General features: G+C 38.2%; 2 protein-coding genes across 2 annotated transcripts; both read left to right on the forward strand.

Moving 5' to 3' along the window:
* The first annotated feature begins 73 nt into the window (after nucleotides 1-73).
* On the forward strand, nucleotides 74-5,766 carry smtna (smoothelin a). Its single transcript, XM_030149292.1, has 8 exons — nucleotides 74-409; nucleotides 985-1,076; nucleotides 1,799-1,874; nucleotides 1,957-2,088; nucleotides 3,304-3,355; nucleotides 4,667-4,775; nucleotides 4,906-5,057; nucleotides 5,200-5,766. Exons 2-8 carry the CDS (start codon nucleotides 987-989, stop codon nucleotides 5,345-5,347), a joined length of 759 nt encoding a protein of 252 aa, XP_030005152.1. The 5' UTR covers nucleotides 74-409; nucleotides 985-986; the 3' UTR covers nucleotides 5,348-5,766.
* Nucleotides 5,767-7,699: 1,933 nt separating this feature from the next.
* On the forward strand, nucleotides 7,700-26,282 carry LOC115429656 (inositol polyphosphate 5-phosphatase K). The gene is given in 16 exon segments (XM_075353503.1): nucleotides 7,700-8,126; nucleotides 12,547-13,143; nucleotides 16,358-16,465; nucleotides 16,631-16,739; nucleotides 18,881-18,997; nucleotides 19,415-19,590; nucleotides 20,705-20,816; nucleotides 20,990-21,099; nucleotides 21,187-21,397; nucleotides 21,956-22,093; nucleotides 22,226-22,291; nucleotides 23,267-23,371; nucleotides 25,016-25,132; nucleotides 25,135-25,201; nucleotides 25,204-25,262; nucleotides 25,264-26,282. Coding segments are annotated over 15 exon segments (2,313 nt in total). The 5' UTR covers nucleotides 7,700-8,126; nucleotides 12,547-12,550; the 3' UTR covers nucleotides 25,489-26,282.
* The last annotated feature ends 503 nt before the right edge of the window (nucleotides 26,283-26,785 follow it).

Genomic DNA, 26,785 nt, shown 5'->3' on the forward strand with positions numbered 1-26,785 from the left:
ATCTGACTTAACCCTTTCATTTCCCAACAAATAACTTGTTTGCAATGCTATTTAAACAGTGAAAATCTGTGTAGATTGTGAGTTTTTCAGAGGAAACACTCCATATATTTTCACATGACATCACCCAATGACAAGACCGTGAAACTCAGCAGAAGGCCAACACAGACAGATGGAGCAAATCCTGATGTGTGTCCTCCTCCTCCTCCTCTTCCTCCAGTCTTGGGAGGTTCATATAATCAACTTCTCCTCATTCTCCAAACATGCATCCTTATGAAGCTCTGCAGTGTGATGTCAGGGATCCAGCAGCACTAGTTTAGAAGAGGATCCAGGAGAGGAGAAGGGAGCTCTGAGGTTTTCACACCAGCCCTGTCTCTGCCACCAAATACTTGAGACTGCATCCTGACAACAGGTGGGTGACATCAACAGACGCATTCACAAACATTATTCTTCTCAGTTAATGTCTTCATTTTCTTATCTTGCACATCTAACTTAAGGCTTTAACTCTTTTTGTGTTCTGTGTCAGGGCACATACTTTTACGCTGTTATCAAATTCTTTTAGTTGGGGTCTCGTTCAACTACATTACTATATTTGTACGTGTTTTTGCCCCTTCTGTGCTGTGCTTGCTGAGGAACACAGAGGGTTACTCCAGGAAGGCAAATACATTTCTATGAGTGGCTGGATGATTTGTTTCTGTTAAGTCTCACACAACTGTTTATATTTGATTCACTGAGCAGACTGCAAGTAGAGCTTATTCAGACTTTGTTTAGAGCACATGTTATTCATTGTAAACAACAAGCAATCATTAATAAAAACAACTTTAATCTTATTTGAAAGATAGATGGTTGATTATGTCAGAAAGGTGAACTTCCTCTGTTGCGTAGAAGGTTCACAATTGCAGATGTGTCCAAGACAATTACTGTCCTGTCATATATTAACAATTAACTCATTTGATAAATATGTCTCAATATATCCATTCGACTCAGAAATGTCAGAGGCCAATCAGTCGGTCAGTTCTTCCTCGTTGACCAGTGAGGAACTGGCAGCAATTGAGGATGAAGACGTTCTCAACAAGATGGTAAAATAATTATTTTGTGATATAATATGTGATTGTTTTTTTTTTTACTGTTGTAAAATTTCATCAGACGAAAAGCTTAACTTTAAAACAATGCTTTATTAAGTCTCAAAGACTGATGACCAGAAGCATCTACTGATATAAAATGTTCAACAAGTTTTGACCAAAGAAATCCAATCAATATATTTTAATAAATCAGACAAAATGCTGTTTGCCATTTTTTATGGTCATCAGATATGACCCATTTGATTCGCCAGTAAAACTCATGTAGTTTGACATATGTCCGTTGGTAAGAGACACTTGTTTCTATGTTCAGTTAATAATATATTTTGCTGAAGAAGTCATTTTTTGTTGGTTTTTTTCTGTTTTGCTATAATAATCTTTGAATTTACTCATGAACATCAGCATAATCAGTAAATCAAATCTAGGAAAACACTTTATTTTAATTGAAAATTTCAAAATTCAGAAGATAATATAAAAAATTACGATAAATCACACAAGACAGGTTAAAAGTAGATAAAAAAAATGTATTTGGAAGTCACCTCAGACCTAACTTTAGGTTTTTAAAGGTTAAGGAATCAGTGTATTGTCTCTGTTCAAAGAGACTTCTCCGTATAGATGGCCTTAAATACTGCTAATATTCATCCTGCATGACATTTACTTGAATGATATAAGGTGAAATCCTCAACCGGTATCAAAAGTTCAATTTAATAATATCTTTTCAGCTGGACAATGCAAAAGATTTTGAAGAGAGACGCATGATTCGAGCTGCATTAAGGGATCTGCTCAAGAGAAAGATAGGTAAAAGCTGGAACTGTTAAATATCCATGTAGTATAATATTCCTGTCTGAGTTTTGCTTAGTTCTTAATTGCTTCTCATCAGATAAACGGAAGGAAGAGCGGGGATCCAGGCAGGAGGACTTAAGACAGCAAGGCTTGAGCAAAGGTGGTTCAACAACAGGTGGAGCCATAAACACAGGCAGAGGCTCCATGAACCAGCAGCCATCAACAAACAGTAAGTCAGATTCACGCTGGTGGAAGTATTCAGATCCTTTAGTAAAATCACAAACAGCACACTGAGAAAGTTGTTACATAAATCTTACATAAGTGTTGAAGAAAAATGAGTTGTAAAAGTACTGATTTATTATGAAATGGTTCCTGTCAGTGTGTTATTCAACACAACCTAGCCCAAAAACAAAAAAAAAATTAAAATTCAATAACCAATAATCACTCTGGTAATCAAAGCCTTCAGCATACCCCATGGCATTGTTTTGATAAGCTTATGCAATATTGCAACATTTATTTCCATAATTTTTTATCACATAAAATTGCTAAACTTAGACCTGACCAACTGAACCAATCCCGGACCATAACACTGACCCCACAGGCTTGTACTGTAGACACTAAGCATGATGGGTAATCACTTTATTTTCTTGTCTTCTAACTCTGATATGCCCATCACTATGGAACAGGGTCAATCATCAGACCACATGACCTTTTTCCATTGAAACACAGTCCAATCTTTATGTTCACTATCCAGCTGATGGTTGTAAAGAAAGAATTAACTAATGATTGCATCACTTAAAGGGTTAAAGAATTTGTTGCAGGTGAAACATATTAATCACTGCAGTAATTATCCAGTGCAAGGCTCTTACCTATTTTCTTCATTAAATTCTGGTGGGTATTTTTGGATTCATGTTGCTCCTGCAGTAGCATTGTACTTATTAAGTACTTTATGTAATGTTAAATCTGCAGCAGTGCAACCTGTTTGATAAGATAATTATGTGTTTGTAGCAACACTGTCCTGTAAGAACCACAAAGCTCTAAAAAAAAAAAAAAAAAAATCAACTTTTCAGCTCAGAAACACAGGGGCTTGTCGCAATGCATGATCCACTAAATCCATTAGGGTTTATTTAGTGTAACGTACAACATACAACATACTTCATCCTTCACACATTTGGAGATGCATGTTTTTACTGAACAGAAATGTGATGAAAAGCTAATCTGGAAAATACCTAAAGCTATCAGACAAATAAAAAGTACAACATTTTCCTGTGAGGTATAGTGGAGCAGAGGTATTAAGTTTAATTTAATGGACATTGTATAATTATGTCAAATCTACACAGTACTTGAGTATAAGTACTTATTTACATTCTTATCCCGCTGATTCATGATGATAGTACCTGACCGGTTGTTTCCTGTCTTAACATGGTTGTTTTCTTGTCTTCAGAAGGAACAGGCTCGTCATCAGCCTTCACTCCCTTCAACAGAACAGCAGGCAGGTGAGTTATTGAAGAACATCACGCCAAAAATGTTCAAGACAGGACAAAAAGTTTCACTTATTCAACCACTGCTCAAAGTTGAGTTTGTATCAAGGCTCGTCTCAACAGTGAAATGTGTTCGTTGACTAAACTAAAGGGTAGATATAAATTTATCACAGGAAAATTCATTCACCTGGAATGTGTCTTCAATCATTATGGGAAGCAAACTGTTGCAAGAGGAAAGACCTTATATCTATATCTATCTATCTATCTATCTATCTATCTATCTATCTATCTATCTATCTATCTATCTATCTATCTATCTATCTATCTATCTATCTATCTATCTATCTATCTATCTATCTATCTATCTATCTATCTATCTATCTATCTATCTATCTATCTATCTATCTATCTATCTATCTATCTATCTATCTATCTATATATATATATACATACAGCTCTGAAAAAAATTCAGAGACCAAAGCAATGTCCTCTGAAATCAGCATGTGTGCATGTATGACAGCCATTCCACTAGTGTCTGTTGAATTCCAACACAAGCACACCTTATTCTACTGAATAAACACCTGATCTATGTCTTATTTAATAAGGAGAAGTATAAAAACCACTACTGTGTCCATCACTATCTTCTTGCAATAGGCAAAAACAGTGCTATTAGTACCACAAAAGTAATTGGAATCAAACAATGACTTTTGAAAACTACTGGACTTCTGCTCTGACAATGTTCACAAACCCCGAGGACTAGTTTTTCTATCAGGACAATGCTCCTGGCCTCAGCTAGGTCAGTAAAAGTGTGGATGACGGACCACCAGATGAAACTTCTAGAGGAACATGTATGGTCGTGACCCATCAAACACTGCTGAGCTTCTTGAATTTCTATGCCAGGAGCTGCATAAAGTCATCCAACAGCAATGGTGGAGAGCCAAGACACGTGTAAGCTGTCTCTAAAAATCAGGGTTATTCCACCAAATATTGACGTCTGAACTTTTCCTAAGTTACATCATTAGTATTGTGTTGTATAAAAATGAATATAAACTTGTGTTCTTTGCATTATTTGAGGTCTGAAAACACCTGCATCTTTTTGTTATTTTGACCGTGTCGTGTTCTGCAAATACATGCTCTGAAAATAATATTTTTTATTTGGAATTTGGGAGAAATGTTGTCAGTAGTTTAGAGAATAAAACAAAAATGTTCATTTTACTCAAACACGTACCTATAAATCGTCAAATTAGGGAAAGTGATAATTTTGCTGTGGTCTCTTATTTTTTTTTCCAGAGCTGTATATATTCAGTATCTTTGCGTCTTTTCCAGTCCTGCTGTGACTTCACCCCCGAAATCTCCTTCTGCTGCAGTACCCAACGCAAAAAATGTCAAACAGATGCTTCTGGACTGGTGCAGGGCCAAAACAGAGCCATATGAGGTAAATAGCCCTCACTCTGTTTGTCTGTGAAGTAATGCTCTGTGGAGTTATACATAGCTCTGTCTTTATGTCCGGGTCTCCGGCACATTCGGCGCCATGAATCTTTCAAACTTCCTCTGGTATGAAACAGGGAGTAGACATCCAGAACTTCTCCTCCAGTTGGAAAGACGGCATAGCCTTCTGCGCTTTGGTACACCGCTTCTTCCCTGATGCCTTTGAGTACTCCATCCTCAACCCAAATAAACCCAAGGAAAACTTCCAACTGGCTTTCAGCACTGCAGAGTGAGCTTCTATTCCTTATATGTAGAAGCAGATGCTCTACCAGTGATAAGATCAGTGACATTTCAGCTCTGACAATGTATTTTTGTCATCATTGTTTGTCTTAAGTCATTTTCCAGTGACACTGTATCTCTATAAACTGCAGGAGGCTGGCTGGCTGCCCCCCTCTACTGGACGCTGATGACTTGGTCCGGATGAAAGAGCCAGACTGGAAGTGTGTGTATACATACATCCAGGAGTTTTACCGTAGCCTGGTGGAGAAAGGCCTGGTCAAAACCAAAAAGAGACTTTAGACTATCTTTGGGTTTTCTATCTTTGCCGGTATTTTCTTTCTTTTTTTTTTTTTTTTACACACATGAGCACAAGTTAAGGTTGAATACACGCAGCAACATGCACTTTTTCAGCTGAATACATACTTTTTTTGCAGTTTGACATATATGAGCTGTAAGCTGATGTGCAGTATATGCATTATTTGACAGTGTGCTTAATGTGAAGTATTTGCATTGGTTTGTGTATTAGTAGGGACTTGTCTGTGTATTCACTCTGTGGACAGCTGGCGCTTAGGATCAGTGCATTCCTCTGAGATTACACATCTGCATCAATCCCAGTCAGAAAAATAGAGAATCTGGGAACTCATTTTATGATGAGTCTGGTCAGTGACTGAGAGTGTGAGTATTAGTGAAACATTTAATAAATATTATGTATTCCATTATGTATGCTCAGGTTTTATCTGTAACTGATGGTTAATGGAAATGGCAAAGTAGATCAAAAAGAGTGTACATCAAGAATTATATAACACATACTGAGTCAGGAAAGAGCATTAGAGATCAAGTGTCATGATCATTTGCTCTGCAGGTCTGTTGCATGTTTACATTTAAAGACGGACTTTACACATAAAAATGATTTTGCTCTGATTGAGTCATAGCCTATTTGGTAATACTTTATGTGGATATTCATCCTACAGAGTTTACAGAGCAATTATTAATTTTTCACTATCTCATATTCAATATTTAATATGTAATATGAAGCAGAAAAATCTGTTTGTTTCGGTTTGTCCACAGCGTTGAATAATAAATGCAATCTTCAAAGTAGCTATGGATCCCTTTTCCTCATAATTCATGCATGACAGGGTGAAAAACTGTAATATTCAGTAGATTATCCATGCAGTGTATGTGAAAATCTGAGAAACAGCTGACTAGCAGCTGAAATATTGCCAATATTCTGTAAACTCTCTGAGGGTGGACCACCTAAAGAAAGCGTGACCATGTGTTTTCACAGGCAGAGTGGAATTGATTACTGTAGTTTAATACAAAGCAGGTGCATCCACTGCTTAGTGATAACAACAGATGAACCAGGACAGCAATTTGGTGTGTTCTGTGGTTGCTCTTGAACTAATACATAAACTCTTGGGGGAGTTTTCCAAAATAATGTGACTTCAGATTCTGGAACAGAAAATTGCCTCCAAACAGGTGCATTTATCAGATAGATTTTCAATATGGAAACTGTAGGGCACAGGTGTCAAACATGTGGCCCGGGGGCCAAATCTAGCCTGCCAAAGGGTCAAATCCGGCCCATGGGATGAATTTGTGAAAAATGGCAAAAAAAATTACACTGAAGAGATTAACAATCAATGATGTCGAAATCCTTTTAATTCAGGTTCCACATACAGACACATACAGTCCAATTAGATTTCAAGTGGGTCAGACCAGTAAAATATTATCATAATAACCTATAAATAATGACAACCCCAAATTTTCTCTTTGTTTTTTTGCTGTAAAAAAGTAAAATTACATGAAAATGTTTACATTACCAAACTATACTTTTCTAAAAAGTGTAAATAGCCTGAACAAATATGAACAAACAGAAATGTCTTAAGAAAAGTAAATGCAATTTTACCAATATTCTGCCTGTTACTAAATGTTTTGTGTGATTGTGATGCGCATGTGTAAATGATAAAATGATAAACGGAGGCAGAATATTGTTAAAATTTCACTTGTTTGTCTTAAGACAATTCAAGTTATTCAGATTTTTAAGGAAACTTTGTAGATGTAAACCTGATCATAATATAATTTTACTTTATTCACTGTTATTATGTTACTGGTCCCGACCCACTTGAGATCACATTGGGCTGAATGTGGCCCCTGTGCTAAAATGAGTTTGACACCCCTGCTGTAGGATCCATTGCATATGGGGCTTCAAACACAGGTATTTCTCCATCTGTGCTGCCTCAGTGTTTGACTTCACTCATCATACTAATTGCAGCCTATACCTCACAAAATCTTATTGATTACATAAGTTGCTGGTGTGCAGGATACAATGTGCCACCCTTTAGTGCCCCGCTGTTATATAGATGTCAGAGACTATACGTGGATAACTATCCGGCCACAGTCAAATGTAATTATCAATGAGCTGATCAATTGTCTCCATCAGTGACGCACTGATGGCAGACTGCGTCACCGGTCAAACAGATGCTCAATTATTTGAGCCCGACAGCTGATTTTTATTTTGCTTCTGCCTCCTGCCCGCCCAGCAGGTGCTCATGTACAGAGAGAGAGAGAGAGAGAGAGAGAGAGAGAGAGAGAGAGAGAGAGAGAGAGAGAGAGAGAGAGAGAGAGAGAGAGAGAGAGCGCTCCACGGTGCTGTGAGTGCGCCTGATGGGTCGGTGTGCAGGAGGAGGATGCTGGTGGGAAAGTGCATTTGCTCTGGCCAATTACGCTGTGCTTTACTCACTTACAACTACGGTGATGTATGATCCGCTGTCCCTCTGTATGGTTGTCCAAACATCAGCATGCAAGAGTCCGGACACATCGTGCGTAACCGCTTCCTGTCCTGACAGCGTCTAACGGTCTGCACCGTGACGGAGACCAGCTCCGTCCGCGGCTCCGACGGGTCGCCTCGTCCTGTAGGTTAGCTGGGTCGGTCTGCCTCCGGACCAGAAATCGATTTTATTCTCGCCCGAATGTGACAGACTGGTCGCGTTGATTGACAACAAGGAGCCTGATGCTTTTCCCCTCTGAGGATTGTGCAGATCACCTTTGCGGTTCACCTTGGAAATAGAAAAACGCCTAAAAGGTAAGTCAGATGTTTTCGCCAATGTGTGTCAGCCACAGCCTCCTCTGCAGCTGTGTACTCCTGGTGATTGTACATGTCACTTGTGCTCTGTGGTGTTTTTCAGGAGTCTGGGCTCCTATCCAGACAAGCTGTCATTCAGACTTGCAGGCTCATGCACATTAAATTAAAAAGGCCCACTTCCACAGTGTTATCTAAGCCCTAAAAGTTGCCACTTTTAAAGTACATTAGATACAAACCTGCCTGATCACCAATAATAACCTACTTAAAGCTGTTTTTTTTTTTTTTTGTTTACCACTGTTATCACATGATTTCCTCTTACACAAAGAAATCCCAATTTGCATGTCATGAATAATTAACAGAGGTGTATAATTTCTGTGTGAGGGCAGGTAAACAAAATGGAAGAAGGCCCTTGTCCTTCAGTCTTGTCAGGGACCCTCTACCTCTTGTGAGTATGTGTTGACACTGACTGATTTAGTCCATTATCTGCAGCTGTCTGTCTTATCACATCCACTGCTCGTGTCTGATACGTTCATAGCTCTTCAACTCAGAAAGAGAAAAAGGATGAGGAGACAATGAGACCTGAAAATGGAGCAGAAAATAGTTTAAACTGTGAGGCCACCATAAGACGAATATTATCAATTGTTTCTTTTGCAAAGTAAAGGGGTCAGGGGCTAATAAATGTTGCCGAGAAACAGGGATGTAATCCAGGGCAGAGGTCCAAAGTTAGTTCTTTAGCCTAATTGCCTACTCATGATAAAATCACCATCACAGGTACCTGGGGATCATAGTGTGCGGGGGGTACTACTTAAAGTTTGATGCACTTTCTCAACTACCTAAACCTTAAGTCTTCCATCAGTGATTTACCACCATTTATTGTAATATTGCCTTCTTTATTTTGCATTTTTTCGGTGAAAATCATGTATTTTCCTGTATTTAATTCACTGATCATATAGATGTCAAACATTGTATCTTGCACAAATGTATAATGCTTGAAATATCTGAATAAACACAAATTAAACAAACAAAATGTTGATTAAAGCTCAGATTAAAGTTTAGGGTTATTAAATCAGAAACAGAGAAAACTGAAGAAAAACTAACTTTTTCAACAAAATATATAATTAACTGAACATAAACCAAGGTCTCCATCCACTGTCATTGATCCAACTCCATGGGTGTTACTGGTGAATCAATGTTGTAGAGGATGACATTGTTTCTAAGGGTAACTATGGATCCTCTGAACATCCAAATGGGTCATATCTGATGACTATGAAAAGATGACAAACTGTATTTTACACCAATTATTCACATGTGTTGATAGGATTAGTGGATTAGCAGGTATTAGACAGTTTAAAATCAGTAGATGTTTTGGTCTTTGGTGGATGTTTGGGTCTTTATGTGTTAGACTGCTGAGAAATTCTTTGCTGGTTTATGATAGAGGATAAAGATCCGGCTTAGGATGAAAAAAATCATGTCAAATACAGACAAGGTGACAAATGAAAGGAAATCAGTGTTGTCTTATTGATTCCTGCTGATAATCATCAATATGACATGAAGCTGAAATGTAGGTGATGTAAACTGATGTTAGTTGAGTAAAATGAATTGGTTGTTAGCATCTGTCTGCTTGGAATCCCCAGCCAATGTGAAATTTATTGTCTAATTTGATCATTACTCAGCTGGAAAATTAAAAAAAAAAAACTGAGGCAAATGTTTCATGTTGCATTAAGGGACCTGCTTAAGAAACACATCAAAACATTCAGATGGATGAGCTAATGTAGTGTCATATTCAGGAGTTGGTTCAGAACAGATTCAATGCACCTTGGTATTGACTTGACAAATCTGTGAACCCTGGATGGATTCAAGGTTCAAGGTACGTCTTTTAGATGGATCAAGATGATTCTTCCAAAAGACTTTCCCTCATTACCTCCACCAAGGAACGGCGGTGGTTATGTTTTCATCGGAGTTTGTCTGTCTGTCTATCTGTCTGATTTTTTCTTTGTTCGTTTGTCTGTTAGCAAGATAAATCAAAAAGTTATGGACGGATTTGGATAAAATTTTCAGGACATGTTGATGCTGGCACAAGGAACAAATGGCTAAATTTTGGTGGGGATTGGAGGGGGACTGATCTGCCTTGGCGGAGGTCTGCGCTCTCCGAGTGCTTTTCTAGTTTTAATGAAATATGCATTTTAAAACATTTCCCTGTGGTCTACATAAACTGTAAATGCTCTGCTTGGGTCTGACGTCTTCATTAATTCAACTCCACAGGTCCATCTTCAACCCTATTTCTGAGTAATGACACCAGAAAGGTCGTTTTGAGTGCTAGCCCTTTAAATGCAAATGAGCCACTTCACACCCCACCCCCTCCAGGTTGTTGACTGTGCTGCTGTGTCCTGTTCAACCAACAACTGAACATTTTAGGTAATCGGCTCGAAGTTTGGACATATTTTTAGTATGGACTACAACCACTGCTGCTGACAAACAATTACAGCGTACTCAGAGAAATGTTCGTCAGAAGTCTTGACCTTATATGTGCAAATGTTGTGACGTAACTAGTTATAGACGTAACAAATTAAGCAGGAATTTAAACGGGTTGTAGAAATCCACTCGATTTTTGCCAAAGTGAATATAAACATAGCTTTGCAGCACCTGGAGGGTTCAAATTCAAACTTTTTGAACTATTAGGGTCCAAATACACAAATAAATGTACCAAAGACTAATAAAAGTGGATTTAGCAAAATATGACCCCTTTAAGGGATTTTCCCCAAAAAAGATATTCTAGACTTTTCATTCTGGAGTTGGGTTTCACTTTTGATGGTCTTGTCTTGGTCTCAGGCAAAGAAGATTTTATTTCAAAATCAGTTAAGATCACGCTACAGGGATATCATACATTTTTTATGTTTTTTTGTGGTTTGTTTAATATAATTACTTTAGTGTAAAAAAAAAAATCTCTGTTCATGATTTAGCCTATTCTTAACTGAATTTCTGACTCATTCTACTGAAAAGCTGACAGCGGGCTTCATCTCACACTTGTGATGTATCTATCTCTTTTTTTGTGGTGTTCATTGTGTTCTGTCTCTGTTGAAGGTTTCTGTTTTAGATTATTTTATTATAATGTAAATTAATACAAAACATTTGAAATGGCATAATATAAAGATGGAGTGTTGTTATCCTGTCGAAACCTTTCCTATCAGGGTTTTTTTTTTTTACCTCTGTATTTGGAGAGAGGATGGAGAATGTTGTAGACACGGATTGATACAAAACCACAAAAAAGGACAACCTGTGTCATTTTTACTGCCTTCTTGTTCAAACAGGTGCTCATGTTAGTACTAGTATTAACAGTTATGGACATTTATTCTAGTTATTGGTTATTATACTAGTACCAGCTGTTTTAGTTTCTAACAGTTCTGGTTCAGTTTGCTGTGCATCCATGTGTCTCCACCTATTCCCCCTTTCTCCCTCTCCCCTAATCTCTCTCTCTCTCTCTCTCTCTCTCTCTCTCTCTCTCTCTCTCTCTCTCTCTCTCTTTAACTCCAACTGGTCAAGGCAGACAACCATCCTCTAGGGGTCAGGGTCTGCTCTGGGTTTCTGTCTGTTAAAAGGAAGTTTTTCCTCACCACTGTCACCAGTCACGAGTGTTTGCTCCTGGAGGATTCTGTTGGTTTCTGTAAATTGGCTTGGAGTCTGATTTGGACCAGCTCTATATGTAAAATGTCATGGGATAACGTTTGTTATGATTTGGCACTATATAAATAAAATTTGACTGATTGACTGAGCAACATATTGGTGCAGTGGATAGCACTCGTGTCTCACAGCATGGATGTCCTGGGTTCGATTCCAACACCATTAGACTGGGGTGGGATCTTTCTGTGTGGAGTTTGCATGTTCTCCCTGTGTCTGTGTGGGTTCTGACTTCCTGTGGAAAGTTAAAGTGTTTTTTTTTTTACTATTGTTTGTTTTTAAGTTTGTAGATACTGCTGGAACCTGTAAAGTTCCCCATGGGATGAATAAAGTATCTATCTATCTATCTATCTATCTATCTATCTATCTATCTATCTATCTATCTATCTATCTATCTATCTATCTATCTATCTATCTATCTATCTATCTATCTATCTATCTATCTATCTATCTATCTATCTATCTATCTATCTATCCATCTATCTATCTATCTATCTATCTATCTATCTATCTATCTATCTATCTATATTGCCCATTGGTGTGAATGTGACTGTTTGTCTCTATATGTCATCCCTGCAATGAACTGGTGACATGTCCAGGGTGTAACCTGCCTTCGCCCATAAGTAGCTGGGATAGGCTCCAGTGATCCCTGTGACCCTAGTGAGGATAAAGCGGGTTCAGAACATGATTGATTGATTGACTGATTGATGTTATAATTTTCAACACGCTCTGCTTCCTCTTGCAGGTTAATGGATCACATTCCACAAAAACAAATCAGCTCAGACCCAGTTCATCCTGGACCTTGTGCATTCATCACACCTGGTCCTGGATTACCTGTCCAGCCTCTCATCAGCTCATCAGAAGGGCTCAAGATGCAGTCTGGGCTGATTCCAGTGCAGGCTACAAAGCTGACAGACCAAATGCGGTCAGGGCAGGCGAAGCCCGGGGCCGGCCCGGCAGCATTGGCCAGTATAAGCCGACCCAGACCCACTGCTCTTGGAAATAAAAATGCGCCGAAGCTGACTAGAACCTCAGTGGACCCCTCAAAGGAAATTGACTTGATTCCAGTTTGCATCCCAGGACCTCAGAGTGCCAACGCCCTGCCACATTCCCCAACAGAGTCAACCCTCTCACCTCATAGTCCTCAAAGCCCCCGCAGCCCCCAGTGTTACACCAGCCAGCCTTACCTGACCCCCAATCCGAGCATTCCCCTGTTTCAGTCTAGCCCTTCGCAGCCCTCGAGTGTCACCCTGAAACCTGCATCACAAAAGATCCCTTCACCCGGTACAACACAGAGCCAAGTACAGTCTGAGAAGCCAGCTGGAGAAAGCAATGACTTCAGGTAGTGACACCTTTATCCACACTGATGTGCTATTACATAGCCTTAGCCATCTCATCTTATCTCATCTCCACAGTGCATTTAAAGGACCTTGTTAACTGCTGTTGTGTTTGCTGTCCCTCTTTTATGTCTAAATACAGAATCTGTCCTGCAGTCTGTGTCTGTAAGAAAGCCAGACCATGTCATATGAATCAAAGCAGCACTTTTCACCAAGAGCTTTATGAACCTGGCAGACTGACACAACCACATTCAGCTGGCAGGTTTCCCAGCAGCATATTGTGTTCCTCTCTCATAAACAAATGAGTTTAGGTTCAATCAGCTGGGTTTTGAAGAAGAAAACATCTGGACTGACATGCATATGTTAAAACTTTTGCCAGTCTTGCTTTTATCTGACTTTTATTCACAAAAATCACTAAAGTACACTAAAGTATTTTCAGTCTCCATCAATCAAATATTGATCTTATCAGAGTATTTTATATTTTAAAAAAAAGTCAAGTCATCATTTATTCATCACATTTTAGAAGCTTTGGCATTATATTTTAATGACATCTAAGCATCCTTTTTCTGCCTTTCAGAAAACACTTTCATCCATTTATTTCATGCAAAATCCAATTCACTGTAGTTTTTCTTCTTTACCATTTCATCACATTTTGCTGTATTTTTAAGGTTGTCATATTATAACAAAGTTGACAGAGCTAATCTTACTAATACGAGTAAAACTCTAACATATTCAGTTCAACGTTTTTGTCATTACACAGTGTATTGGAGCATGTACAAAGTGTTATGTGGCTCCTTGAATTAGAGCAGACATAATAATAATAATACAGCAACAGCTTCACTGGAATAGAAGACCATGAAAAGGATTAAATAAAAGCAAATGTATTATTAGAATATTAGTACTATTAATAAATCTACTATGCAGCAGATTGTGTTTAAAAAAGGGCTGAATGTTAACAGTGTCAACATTACCTGCTTACTATCTACAGATGTGTAATATTTCAGCGGAAAAAGGGAAGAATTGTTGCAGATGATTTACATAGACAGATTCACAGACTGAAAGTCCAAAGTCATGTCACTGAAGGGAGGAGGAAGACTTTAGGTGTCTGATTGCACCAAGCTGCTCTAAACGTGTTGGTTGTAATAAACCTGACTGAGAATATTCTGTTGAAGGTATTGTTATGGAACTTTTTGTTTCCTCTTCAGTGTTTGCAAGGGTTGGATAGCATTCGCTGTTTTTGATACTAGATCCTAAACTATATATATATATATATATATATATATATATATATATATATATATATATATATATATATATATATATATATGTGTGTGTGTGTAATCCCAATTTGCCCATTTTAACAATTAAAAAATTACAAAATTCATAAAGGTACAACTTCTTAGTTTTATTTTTCTGCGCAGTTGCAGTTTTATTCACTCAAAACAGCTTTACAACATAAAGAATAAACCTATTTTTCTTGACTTGACCTAAATAATATCTAATTAGTGGATGGAGGAACGCAATGTGATGTCACACGTTACTTTCTGAACTGCTGTTATGATTTGCTTGTTGGAGCCTGAAATGGCCATATTTGGACCAAAGGGGCAGGACTATAGGAGCTTGAGAGTTCAGAGGTGGCTAATGCTAAACATTAACTTACTTGCACTGTGAAACTGTAAACTTCGACAAGTACTGTGTAACAAAGTAATGTTAAGTCTTAACAATGGGACCTCTTTTCCATGACTGTAGTCAAGTTGTTTCTCTGGAAAATTAAATTTATGTGAAATAAATTGAAAGCCTGACTTAGCAGGCAGTGTGTCATGCAGACCCTTCAGTCAACAAACACTTATTGGATGTTCCAAATATAACAGATGACACCAGAATGAGTCCTGGGAAAAAAAAAAAAAATAATAATTACAACTTTAAGATACTTCTACATTAGCTTCACTTTGGAGCTGAGGTCCTTTCCCCTTGGTTGACATGAATAAAATGTATAAAAGCTACTCACAAGCACTGCACACACTGACACCGATGAGACTTATTCCTCTGGTACTGATATTTACTCTCAAATGCTGCCAAGTGTTTATTCATACTCTACATACTAGTATTTCAGTCAGTGTTGTGTCATGAAAGTATTGATGTGCTGTACTGGCGTATATGCTGTAGATGTCCTATTCTGGTGGTAACTGGGTGTTAATGGTGCACTGAGCTGTCTAAAACTCCTGCTTGAGGGCCTCCCTGTCTCCGGCTGTGCAGTATGTACAGTACAGAGGGTACTCCCTGTGGTACTCTTACTGTACATAAGGTGACCAAGATCTTGGAGACTGTGTCCTTCTTCAGTCACTGTTATGCCTTCCTAACTGCAGTAGATGTATTCAGAGTTCATATGAGGTCTGTGTGGGATGAACACCCAGAAACCTAAAACCCAAACCTTTATTTTCTGAGCAAATAGAACATTTTGATTTATACTCCAATATTATATTAAAGAAATGCACCAGTCCAATACATGATGATGATTTGTTTGTTTGTTGAGTCATTAAAGTTTCACATTTCCATAAAAAATGAATCCCTTTGAGAGTCTGTCAAAAGAAATAAGTCAACATTTAATGTCTCCAGTGTACGTGTTACATTACAAACTATATATGGTCAAAAAGCTTTTTCGTTCAACTCTCCCTGAGGTCTACTCCTTGTGTTTTTCTTTTTTTAGTGAACACAGACGTTAAAAAAATCAACCTACAGCCTCATTCTTGCAAGAATTACACGTGACAAGATAATTTAACATTTTAGATTTTAGTATTTGTTGCTGCAAAATGTAACATAGATAAAATGTGTAGTCTTTGAACCAGAGCAAATCATGTATACTCAAAAGAGGATGTCTTGGAAAAGAATATGAAAAAAGTTAAAGTGAAACAGATTTGTTTAGTTAAAGATAATATTGTGTTTTATAGCATATCCTGATCGGAACAAAATACAATGAGCTATCGCTGTAATAAAAAAGAGTTTCATAATGTTAACACATACCCATGCACACACACACAAAACAGTCTTAGTCATCACCAGGGTAGAAAGAGGTGCTTAATTGTGCTTATCTTTATTCTATATACAGACACATTGTGAGCAGGGTTTCTCTGGGGATTACAGCAGATTATGTCCTCTTTCACCTTACGTTTATACTATAGAACATAATGCAACATTCTCACCGCTTCTCTCCTTTTAAAGGGTGCACATCGTCACTTGGAACGTGGGATCAGCTGTCCCGCCAGATGACATCACTTCTCTGTTCGGACCAAATGCTTCAGATGGAACCATTGACATGTTTATCATCGGGTAAGCAGTTATTTGTACCGCGCTCAGCAGTGCCAGAGAGACAGCCGCCGGTGCCCACTCAGTCATCTGTGTTCGTTTGGATCTGTCCTTCCCTGTTACCCGTCACTGTCCTTTTCTTCATTTTGCCTTGTCGCTTGGTCATAATATTTCTCTACTTTTTGGCAGACTCCAGGAAGTCAACTCCATGATAAACAAGCGGCTGAAGGATGTTCTTTTCTCAGACCAGTGGAGTGAGCTTTGCATGGACACGCTCAGTCCATTCGGATATGTTTTGGTCAGTAAAGAATTCACTCTGCACATGTAATATTTTCTTTAATTTTTAATTTTTCGCATAGTCGCTTGTATTTGTGTAATTTTTTCCTTTATTTTCAATAATTGTGTACAAAAGTCTTAAGCCATGATTAAAGTGTGTTTAATCAAGGTATAATATTCATGCATATACATTTATCAGTCTCTGTACTAAGAATCAATTCATCCATCTTTCTGCCATGATAATATATAATCATTTTAAAGCACTTTACAAATTAATACAGGAGGCAAACAACATAAAAAAAAGGAAATAGAACATCAGCAATGTGGGATCACATGGACAAAGTAAAAATAAAACACAGTCCAATTTTATAGAAATTCTGAATGAATGAAGGAAACCGAAGAGAGTTCACTGGAAGTCACACTAAATACTGAAATTTGTCTGTAGAGCACATTTAGTCCTGCATATGTTACACACATATTTCCTCTGATTGTCTATAAGAAATAAATATGTGCAGTCATTACAACCCCCATAAAACCTACACAACTAACGGTGGCCTAACACTTTTGCACACCATTACATTTATTTACCATTAATAACCACATCTGTGTAAGTGTGCTGCTATTCACTTCATTTATTACCATGTGAAACATACTCAACACAATATTATGTGTAAGGATGTGATAGAAACTAGAGGTTGGCTGATATCATTCCCTCCTACAAACATTTTAACACTGAAAAAGCATTATGCATGTCTCTAATGAACTATGCTTGTCTTTATTAGAGGCCAAGCACCCGCTGAACTGAACATTTTATACATAAAATATATTATATATAAAATTATTTTAATTTAGAGAAAAGAGCTGCAGTTTGTGTGTCAGGTTTAGAAAAAGTTACTAAGCTAAGGTATTCTTTTAGTAGCAGAAATATTTGGTACTGGTGGAAAAATACTCACCCAAAAATACTGCTGTAAGTTAAATATGAATAATATCAGAGGAAAAAAAAAATCTAAATTGTGTAATATTTTCATGTGTAGCCACTGCACAGGTTATATAGAATAAAGTAGTACCAGGTATCATCCATTCAGGGCTTCAACAAGTACCGCAATACAATACGTGACAGTGCAGTATTATCAGTATTAATAGTTAGATGTAACGGAGTTACATTCTGCAGGGGACGCACCCAGTGGAGCCTCTGAGGACGATAAAGGACAATACTCCCCCCACATAAAAGCTGGGCTTCTCTGATGTCCTTTGGAAGAAGAAACAGGATTCACAAAGCTCAGGCCTGCAGACTAAGAGCTTTTTTTTTAATACGAGTATATAAGCTACACAATAATAATTTATGCACGAACGCAACCAAAGAAGACGAAAAACTAATGACTGCATATATACTTTGTCTTATACATGCTCCTTCAAATTTATTTTAGTTTAAGTTTTATTGTTGTCCTGTTAGCTTTCTTTTTTTTATACTTTTTCCACACAAATGTACTTGTATTTGTACATTTGTGGTGATAACTAGCTTTAAAATAAAATGCATAATTAAATTAAGAGAATAAATGTAATAGGAATTACTTACAATCACTGACACAAATGAAGTAAGTAAACTACACTTATTAATCAAACTGTCTGCGATTTCAAATGAGTTATATCTGAATTTATTCTTTTCAATAGAATATCACAGAAATAGAGCCATATTTTCCTTCTAAAATCAGGGTATAACATTATGTTACATTGTTGGTTTAAACCTCAGTTACTGAAAAATGAATCCCATAGAAATCAAATGTAATGAGGGATGTCAATTTGTTGAAAAAATAAGCATGGTCAAATTATTTTTGCATTTATAACAGGGTAATTACTAATGTGAAACCTGTTATAATTTATAGCTGACCTTCACAGCACTGAATGAGAGACATTACTATGTTACAGAATTAGTCAATATCTATGATAACTGTAAGTGTGTATAAAAGTCAGAGAAGTGGTAAAATTACTCATGGTATTAGTTTGGTTTGCTTTAAACTATGTCTTAAGGTCATGTTTGAAGGTTATGGAAACATGTTTAAAGATAATTATTGCTCTGTCTTGATTCAGTAGGTAGACTAGGCTAGGTATTTATGTATCATGGTGCTGAAATAGTTTATTTTTTCCTGTGTCCCGTCCCTTCAGGTGGCGTCCCAGCGAATGCAGGGAGTGTTGTTGCTGGTCTTCTCTAAATTCTGCCATCTTCCATTTCTCCGAGGTGTGCAGACACAGAGTACACGGACAGGACTTGGGGGATATTGGGTACGTGCTGTGCATTCAGGATCACTGCTCTGAGATTTATTACATTGCAAAATTTGTGGTGTTTTTGTACCTGTGGGTGAGTGTGGTGGGTGGATGGTAAAAGGGAGTGTGTGCGCCCTCTTGCCAGCTGGCGTGTGTGTGCGTGGGTGCATATGTCAGTGTATGACCTTCCTGTGCGAGTTGATGTCAGCATCACCCCGGTCTGCTGCTGGTGCAGTCTCCTTCTCTTTGAGGTCAGTGCAGCAGTCGGCTGTCGGCCTTTGTGACTCAGTGACAGAAAACACATCCGACCTTGTCTCCGATCACGGTTACAATGGATTCACACCAGTGTCCTCTTGTATGTTATTTTAGTGACATTGATCAAAAAGACTCAGTTTCTCACTCTGCCCTCTCTTCATCTTTTCCGCTCGCTTTAAGGGGAATAAAGGAGGCGTCAGTGCGAGGATGACGGTGTTTGGCCACCCAGTGTGTTTTCTCAACTGTCACCTGCCAGCTCACATGAGAAATCTGGAGCAGCGCATGGAGGACTTTGAGAGCATCCTGCAGCAGCAGCAGTTTGAAGGAGGGACGGCCACTGGTGTCCTGGACCACGAGTGAGACATGCTTTTACAGTGTTACACAAAGATTATAGCAATGACAATATAATCTTTCTTTGTATAACACTTGATAACACATGCTTCACAGCATAAAAAAAACAATCCATTAGCAGGAACAGATCCAATCTATAGATTAAAACGTGACAAAAATACACAAATTAAATACAATATATACCTATAAAGACACACAGACTGCATACATGAACACAATGATAGAACATAGTAAGAACCAATTTAGAAAAATGCATTTTCAAAGGCAGAAATAAAATGTGTAATTAAATGAAACTTGAAAATAAAAACTGAATCATCTCTTTTAACATTAATTTGATGTCACATGTGGTAAAGAGTTAAATGAATTACAATCAAAATTTTGTGTTTTTAGCACATTTTTTGTCTTTATATTAATTTTATCTTTTTTTTTTTTTTTTTTTACAATATTAATTTGTTTTTACATAAAGTATTTTGAACTGCTTTTGTATGAGATGGTGTAATGTATATATAAAAAAATACATGTGGATGCACTTATCTGTTGGTAATACAGCATAATTTTACAAAATCAATTTTGGTTATGTTAAGTAAAATTATAAGGGTTTTATCCAGGCTTTAGTTATTATTCTATTTTTACTTTTTGCTTTTAATTTTGCTTTGGTTCTTTTTCCTTGTCTCTATTTCCATCTTTATCTCTTTCATCCATAGAAACACACTGTTCCCCATGAAGTTGGTATAATTTTATTTTCAGATATAATCTTTTTTATTCCTATTTACTCTCATCGGTATCACCCTTGACCTGGTGCAATGATTACATACTATGTCCCAGTTACATTTTATCTATCAAAATGAAATCACATTGTCACAATCATTTCATGAGAAGAGCAAAAAATATTTTATTCCAACTTTAGTGTCAACAGTGTACATATAATTGATGAGCATGTGTAAGTATTTGAGGTATTGTTCCCCTGAAATGAGCTCACAGAACAAAACACAAAGAGAAATAACATAGCATTCTGTGTCAGACAGTGCTGTTTACTATATAGTGTTACTGCTTTCTGATATTAAAGTAAATGCTCTTTTTTCCTTTGGCCTTGTCATCTTCCTTCCTCTGTGTCTCCAGTGTCGTGTTTTGGTTTGGAGATTTAAACTTCCGGATTGAGGATTATGACATCCATGTGGTGAAATGTGCCATCGACAGCAATAAGCTGCCTCTGCTGTGGGAGCGAGACCAGGTGAGGCCTCCTGTGCATCCCTGTGCATTTTTCTAGAAGACTTTGTTGCACCTGTTTGTTGACACCAACAGAGGGCACCAGAGCAAAAAAAAAGAACAAATACATCCTTTTGTCAGGATAAATGACCTTCACCCTGGATTTTTGTCTTCATGTGTTGTTTGTCTCCTCGTCAGCTCAACATGGCTAAAAACACAGAGTCCATCTTAGAAGGCTTCATTGAGGGCCCACTCAAATTCCCACCCACTTATAAGTTCGATGTGGGCACGCACACATATGACACTAGGTGTGTACAAAGTAATCTGCATTTTGACCCTTTTAGATTTTGTCTGTTGTTGACTTTGACTGTTGCTTTTGGCTTCATTTCTGTCAGTGCAAAGAAGAGGAAGCCTGCCTGGACAGATCGCATCCTCTGGCGCCATCGCCGTACTGGCTCACCTGTCCCTACCCACAATGCAGCACTGCAGCGAGGTCTCACCTCTTGGTTAGGTGGAGCTACTAAAGTGACACAGCATGCTTACAGAAGTCACATGGGCTACACCATCAGTGACCACAAGCCAGTTTCTGCCCTGTTTTCACTGCATGTACGTTCAGAATGAAAATGTCTTGACGTGATTTTTTTAATGATTTTTTTGCTTTTTTGTTTTTGTGCTAAAAAAAACAAAACAAAACAAAAAAAACAATAGACATACCAAGAGTACAATATGTCACAAGTAAAGAATATTATGTCCATGTTCTGTAGAACCATAGATGTCCTTCCTTTTGGTCAAGATCAGGTATAAGGTCAGAGTGTTTTAAAAGATGAAGTTAGAATAATAATGTTCTCAAAAAGAAAGACAATAAAAACACAAGTATCAGACACCACTTCCTATTAAGTAAGATTTCCAGTTCTAAAATGTTTACCATTTTTTATGTCCCCTAAAAAAAGTTCCTGAACTATTTTTGTCCATTCAGCCACTTTTGGAGCATTTTTCTTCAGTTGTTTCTCAGCTATTGCTCTTTTGTCCTTTATTAAATTCATTTCAGCTAAGAATCTGTCCTGCTTTCCACCCACGTGACAAATTTCCAAAGTCAATAACTCTGAAATTGCTCGCATATTTTACCTTTTTTTTAAATTTCTATACCTTGTGCACTTTTTTCAGTTCCCATTTAAGGTGGAAATGCCACTTGTGGAGCTTCAAGTAAACAAGGAGTGGACTAAAGTATCTGATGCTTCAGTCAGATTCAATGTAGCTTCAACTTATCAGCGCAGCTCATGGGACTGGGTTGCAATTTACAAGGTAAGTTTCAGCTTGGATTGGATTCTGTTTCTGACTATTTGATTTACTAAACAAGCTTATAATGCACACGTTCACTTGTATGCTTCTGTGTGTGTGTCATGGGTGTGTCATGGGTGTGATTTGTTTCTGCAGGTTGGATTCAGGCATCATAAGGATTACCAGGCATACGTCTGGGCAAAGGGAGAGCATGCAACACAGGTGAGCTGGATATTGAAACTATTTAATGTGTTTTATCCTGGAAATTATGTTTATTCGAGGGTTGCAATTGAGTATAATAATGATCTGAGGTTTATATTTCCTCTCTACTGCATCTCGGAAGCAATTACAGCAATTAATTTGAGATAATTCCTCATACACTTCACTGATGCAAATCTGTGAATGTTTGCGTTTAAATATTAAGTGTTCCTTACGTTAAAGTTTAGGGTTAAAATTCCCCTCCTTCTTAAGCTAAATAAACTCTTTAAAACCCTCTTGGATTAGCTGGAAAGTGTGTTGTCACAAAGCTGAAAGCAGGGCTGTTTTTCTGAGCTCATGATAGAGATATGTATGTGGTTCTGACATAATAATCTAAACTAATTCACTGTTTAAACCAGTGGTTGTCAGCTGGTCTCACCTCAGGATCCATATTATGATCATCATCTCATGACCAGCTTTTGCAGAGTTCAAACCAAATTTATGTACTTTCCCAAAACAGGCTTATAAATATTGGAGCAGTGCCGTTGTGAGCTTTTTCATTATAAAATTGTCAACACCCAAGGTCACACTGGCACTACATTTGGCTGTAAACATCTTTCCATCAAATGTTTGCTTTACCATGGAAACCTTGACCTATTGCAGACAATTCTGTCAAAATAAAAGTCCAGTCAGTTTGCATTTAAAGTGATAAAATGCATGTGAATGTTCAGAAGTAAAATACAACATACAAATTAATGCAGCTGTAAAATTATTCCAAAATATCACATATCATACATATCACATCTGTCTTAAACAGTGATTTTTCATTCTCTCATTCTTCACTCTTCATGTTCATTTTGCTGTTAAAAAAACCCACATTTTTACTTTTTTATGTTTTAATACCGGATTTCAGGTTGTGATGGTGTATTTTCATAGTGTGGTTCTACTTACATACTTCTCCCCACCACTAAAGTCAGACTTATTTTCCATCTCTACTAGGTGACATTTTCAGAGGAGGATTTGCCAAGAGATGACTGTGAATACATTCTGGGTTACTACAGCAATAACATGAACAGTATTGTTGGGCTGTCAGCACCTATTCAGGTAACAGAGTCAGGGGACAAAAGCTAATTTTGTCCTAAATCATGTGATATTTTGTCTTTGTAGGAGAGATTTTTTTGTATGAAATGCCGATGTTGATTCTGGAACATGATGTTGATAGAATGTATTAGTTGTTAATTGGTATGTATTTGCAAAACATGTATCTTAAAGGTGTCGTATGTTGGTTTGTGGCCAAAACTGGTACTGCAACCACATTCAAAATACTGTAGAGCAGGGGTGTCAAACTCCGGTCCCCGAGGGCTGGTATCCTGGATGTTTTATGCTGCGTTTTCCACTAAGTGGTACCGGTTCGACTCAACTCAACTCGACTCGGCCTTTTTGCGTTTCCATTAAGAAAAAGGACCTGGAATCTGGTACCCAGTACTAGTTTTTTGATATCACCTCCACCGAGGTTCCAAGACTGGGGAACAGATACTAAAAGGTGACGTGTAAACACTGCAGACCACTGATTGGTCAGAGAGTTGTCTCTGTGACCCACCGTTTTACAAAAACAGATGCGGAAGTTGACAGTAAATATAGCAGTAGATTAAAAATGATGACAGCCCGCAAAACTACACCATAGTCGGTCGAGGAGATTCAGCCTTTGGTGGCCGACGTAAAAATTCAGCATGAGCTTGATGGGACAACACACAACGAGCACGTTTACCAGCAACTCTGAGCAGATGACACAGAAGTAACTCGCCGCATCACTAAGACGTTCAGGTACTGTAAAGTCGGAAGTATCCTGTAATGGAAACGGTCTCCAGGAATAGGACCTGGTACCAGAGTCGAGTCGAGTCGAGCTGAGTCAAGCAGGTTCCACACAGTGGAAACACGGCATTAGACTTTTCCCTCTTCCATCACACCTGGAAGCCATTACAACCATTATGAGACTTCTGCAGAGCATGATGATGAGCTGATCATTGATTGAACCAGGTGTGCTGGCCCTCGAGGATCGGAGTTTGACATCCCGGCTGTAGAGCATGGTATCCTCTCCCCCTCCCCCCAGACTAGGGGTTGCCAGATCCAGCATGAGCATCTACTATAAGGACCTACCAGCACTGAGTCCTACACCGTATAAATACAGGCCCGGTATTTATACCAGGCCCAGTCTCTTCACCCGATGGCACTAAAGCATCTCCTATACATATCCTTGTTTTGTTTCTCACTTTGTCACGACGTATTTGGGAATAATAAGAGGCATTTTAAGTTTAGTAACATCAGACATTTGTGATCAGAAACGTTCCAGCTGCAGCTCAGTGGGAACTGGTAACCTGGATGCCCAAACACGACCGACTTTGTGATTGGGAGATAGGTGATGGGTGGAGCATCAGACCAAAACACAAAATGACAACATAAACATTACTTGTGGGCTGACATTTAGCTTTTCAAATGTAAATAGTCTGGCTGGACTACTACTGTCAGTGATATCAGTATTTGAAATGAACATGATTCCTTAATGTCTGGTGACATTCAGGGCCATTTTATGATTACTGGGAGCATAATTCTTACATACAGCACCTTTAATGAATTGTTTGATTTTTATTAAGTGTTGACAGAATATTAGCCTAATAGAAAAGTTGAATTTTTGATAATTCCTCAGTGTTTGTTCATATGCTAATATCTTCTTGAATCCTTCTTCCTCAGATAAAGATGCCGGCCCACAGCCCCACTGTGCATCGCTCAGACAGCTCTGACATCAGCTCAGAAGACGACAGCACTCTCGTTCTTCTGGCTCCAAACTCACGCAGCCCGAGCCCTAAAAACGGGAACACCACCACCACGCCTCCGTCGAAGCCCGCAGTCCTGCTGTTCCTGCTCTTACTTCAAACCCCTCCCCACACTGCAGGGCCTCAGCCTCTGTCCACGCCCTAAAGAAGGCCAGGCTCGCAGTCCGCTCACCTTGTTCTGCTGCGAAGAAGGAGCGTCTGATTTCCCCCGACACTGTGCCATCACCGAGCATCAGCCCCCTCAGTCCTCGCAGCCTGTGTCCTCCAGGAAGTGGAGTGACTGCACCAGAGGCCCTGGTCGCAGCCATCTTAGGTGAACACAGACCAGCTCAGGTTAGCCCTACAGGGCTCAAACACATAGGAAAGGCAGGGGTAACAGACATTGAATAGAGTATCAACATCAATATATACAAATAGGCACTGCATTCAGAGGCTGATCGGACCCCACACTGTCACTGTGCTCGTAGAAGCAGCACATTTAAATGACTTGGTATAGTTTGCAAACATTCCCATGTGTAGCCCTGCAGTTCTCAGCTTCTGAATCTACCATCATCTCTCGATACACTATGTGTATTTGGAATCAAAGACATGTCCAGACTCTCAAAGTGCTTTATAGACTGATAAACTATATCATCCGTAAACAAACATATTGAATGTGAAGCCAAAGCAAGAGTACCTCAGTAAGGATGTGGCCACGTAGTACTGACACGTGTGGACCCTGTAAACAGTCTTGTATCAGATGAGGACCCTGGACCAGAGGTATCGATGGTGTCATAGTTCACAACAAGAGAGAGGTGTGTTTGTGTGTGTGTGTTTGTGTTTGTGTAGGCTAAATGTAAAACCATAAAGAAAATGTGTGAAATGTGCATTTTGGACCAGATGTAAGTTTGAAGTTTTATCTCTGTAGTTCTTGGTCTGTATTCATGAAATAAATCTAATGTATCTAAGGACAGTCATAGAGCATTTTTCCATCTCAGTCAATTTGAAACTTACAAATCATCATGTGACTTGACTTCACAGATCAATGCTCTTATTCTTAGCAGCTTTGTGAATACAACCCCTGTTTTATAGAGCTCACTGAGTGGATGTTTAGTATTTATTTTGAGGATTTGCTTCTACTAACATTTTGTTGTTAATTGTGTGAGTGTGCAAATAAAATAAGAAATAAAAAGAATCTTAAAATACTGTTTTGTTGGTAATCACTACAGACAAAGGAATTTATGTGTGCATACACTGTGGGCCAAGATGTTCCATGATTCAATCAACTTGGGGACATACTGTACATGATTTTAAGACAAAGACCTTAAGACAAAGACCCACAACTATAGATGTAAAATGTGTTTGACATCTCAGAGGATAATTGTCACAGCATTAGAAACATCCCAGGAATGTCATCAAACCACTTCAGACTGAGTGGAAAAAATACCCTCAAAAACAACTCCAGGACTTTTCTTGGTGAAAGAGTTAGGTTGCTTTTCCACCTTTGTCTTGTAGATACACACAAAAATATTTAGTCTGAAAATGACCAATTATTGCCATTGTGTCAAAAGAGGAACACACTAAGATACACCTGACCCAAGGATTTAAAGATTATTTTCAAGTTATGTTATTTGTTAAACATATGTTAAAAGTAATAGTTGTGCAGGTAAAATTACTATTTACCAGTTTAGGACTTGAGGACTCAAAG

The sequence above is a fragment of the Sphaeramia orbicularis genome, chromosome 12 (genome assembly GCF_902148855.1).
Source record: "Sphaeramia orbicularis chromosome 12, fSphaOr1.1, whole genome shotgun sequence".
Classification (NCBI taxonomy): Eukaryota; Metazoa; Chordata; class Actinopteri; order Kurtiformes; family Apogonidae; genus Sphaeramia; species Sphaeramia orbicularis.

Bases quoted from the DNA above. Each gene is read 5' to 3' on its own strand.
- smtna (XM_030149292.1), top strand. From the start codon at position 987: ATGTCAGAGGCCAATCAGTCGGTCAGTTCTTCCTCGTTGACCAGTGAG. The intron at 1,077-1,798 runs GTAAAATAATTA...ATATCTTTTCAG, and splicing joins AAGACGTTCTCAACAAGATG to CTGGACAATGCAAAAGATTT. The intron at 4,776-4,905 runs GTAAATAGCCCT...GGTATGAAACAG, and splicing joins CCAAAACAGAGCCATATGAG to GGAGTAGACATCCAGAACTT.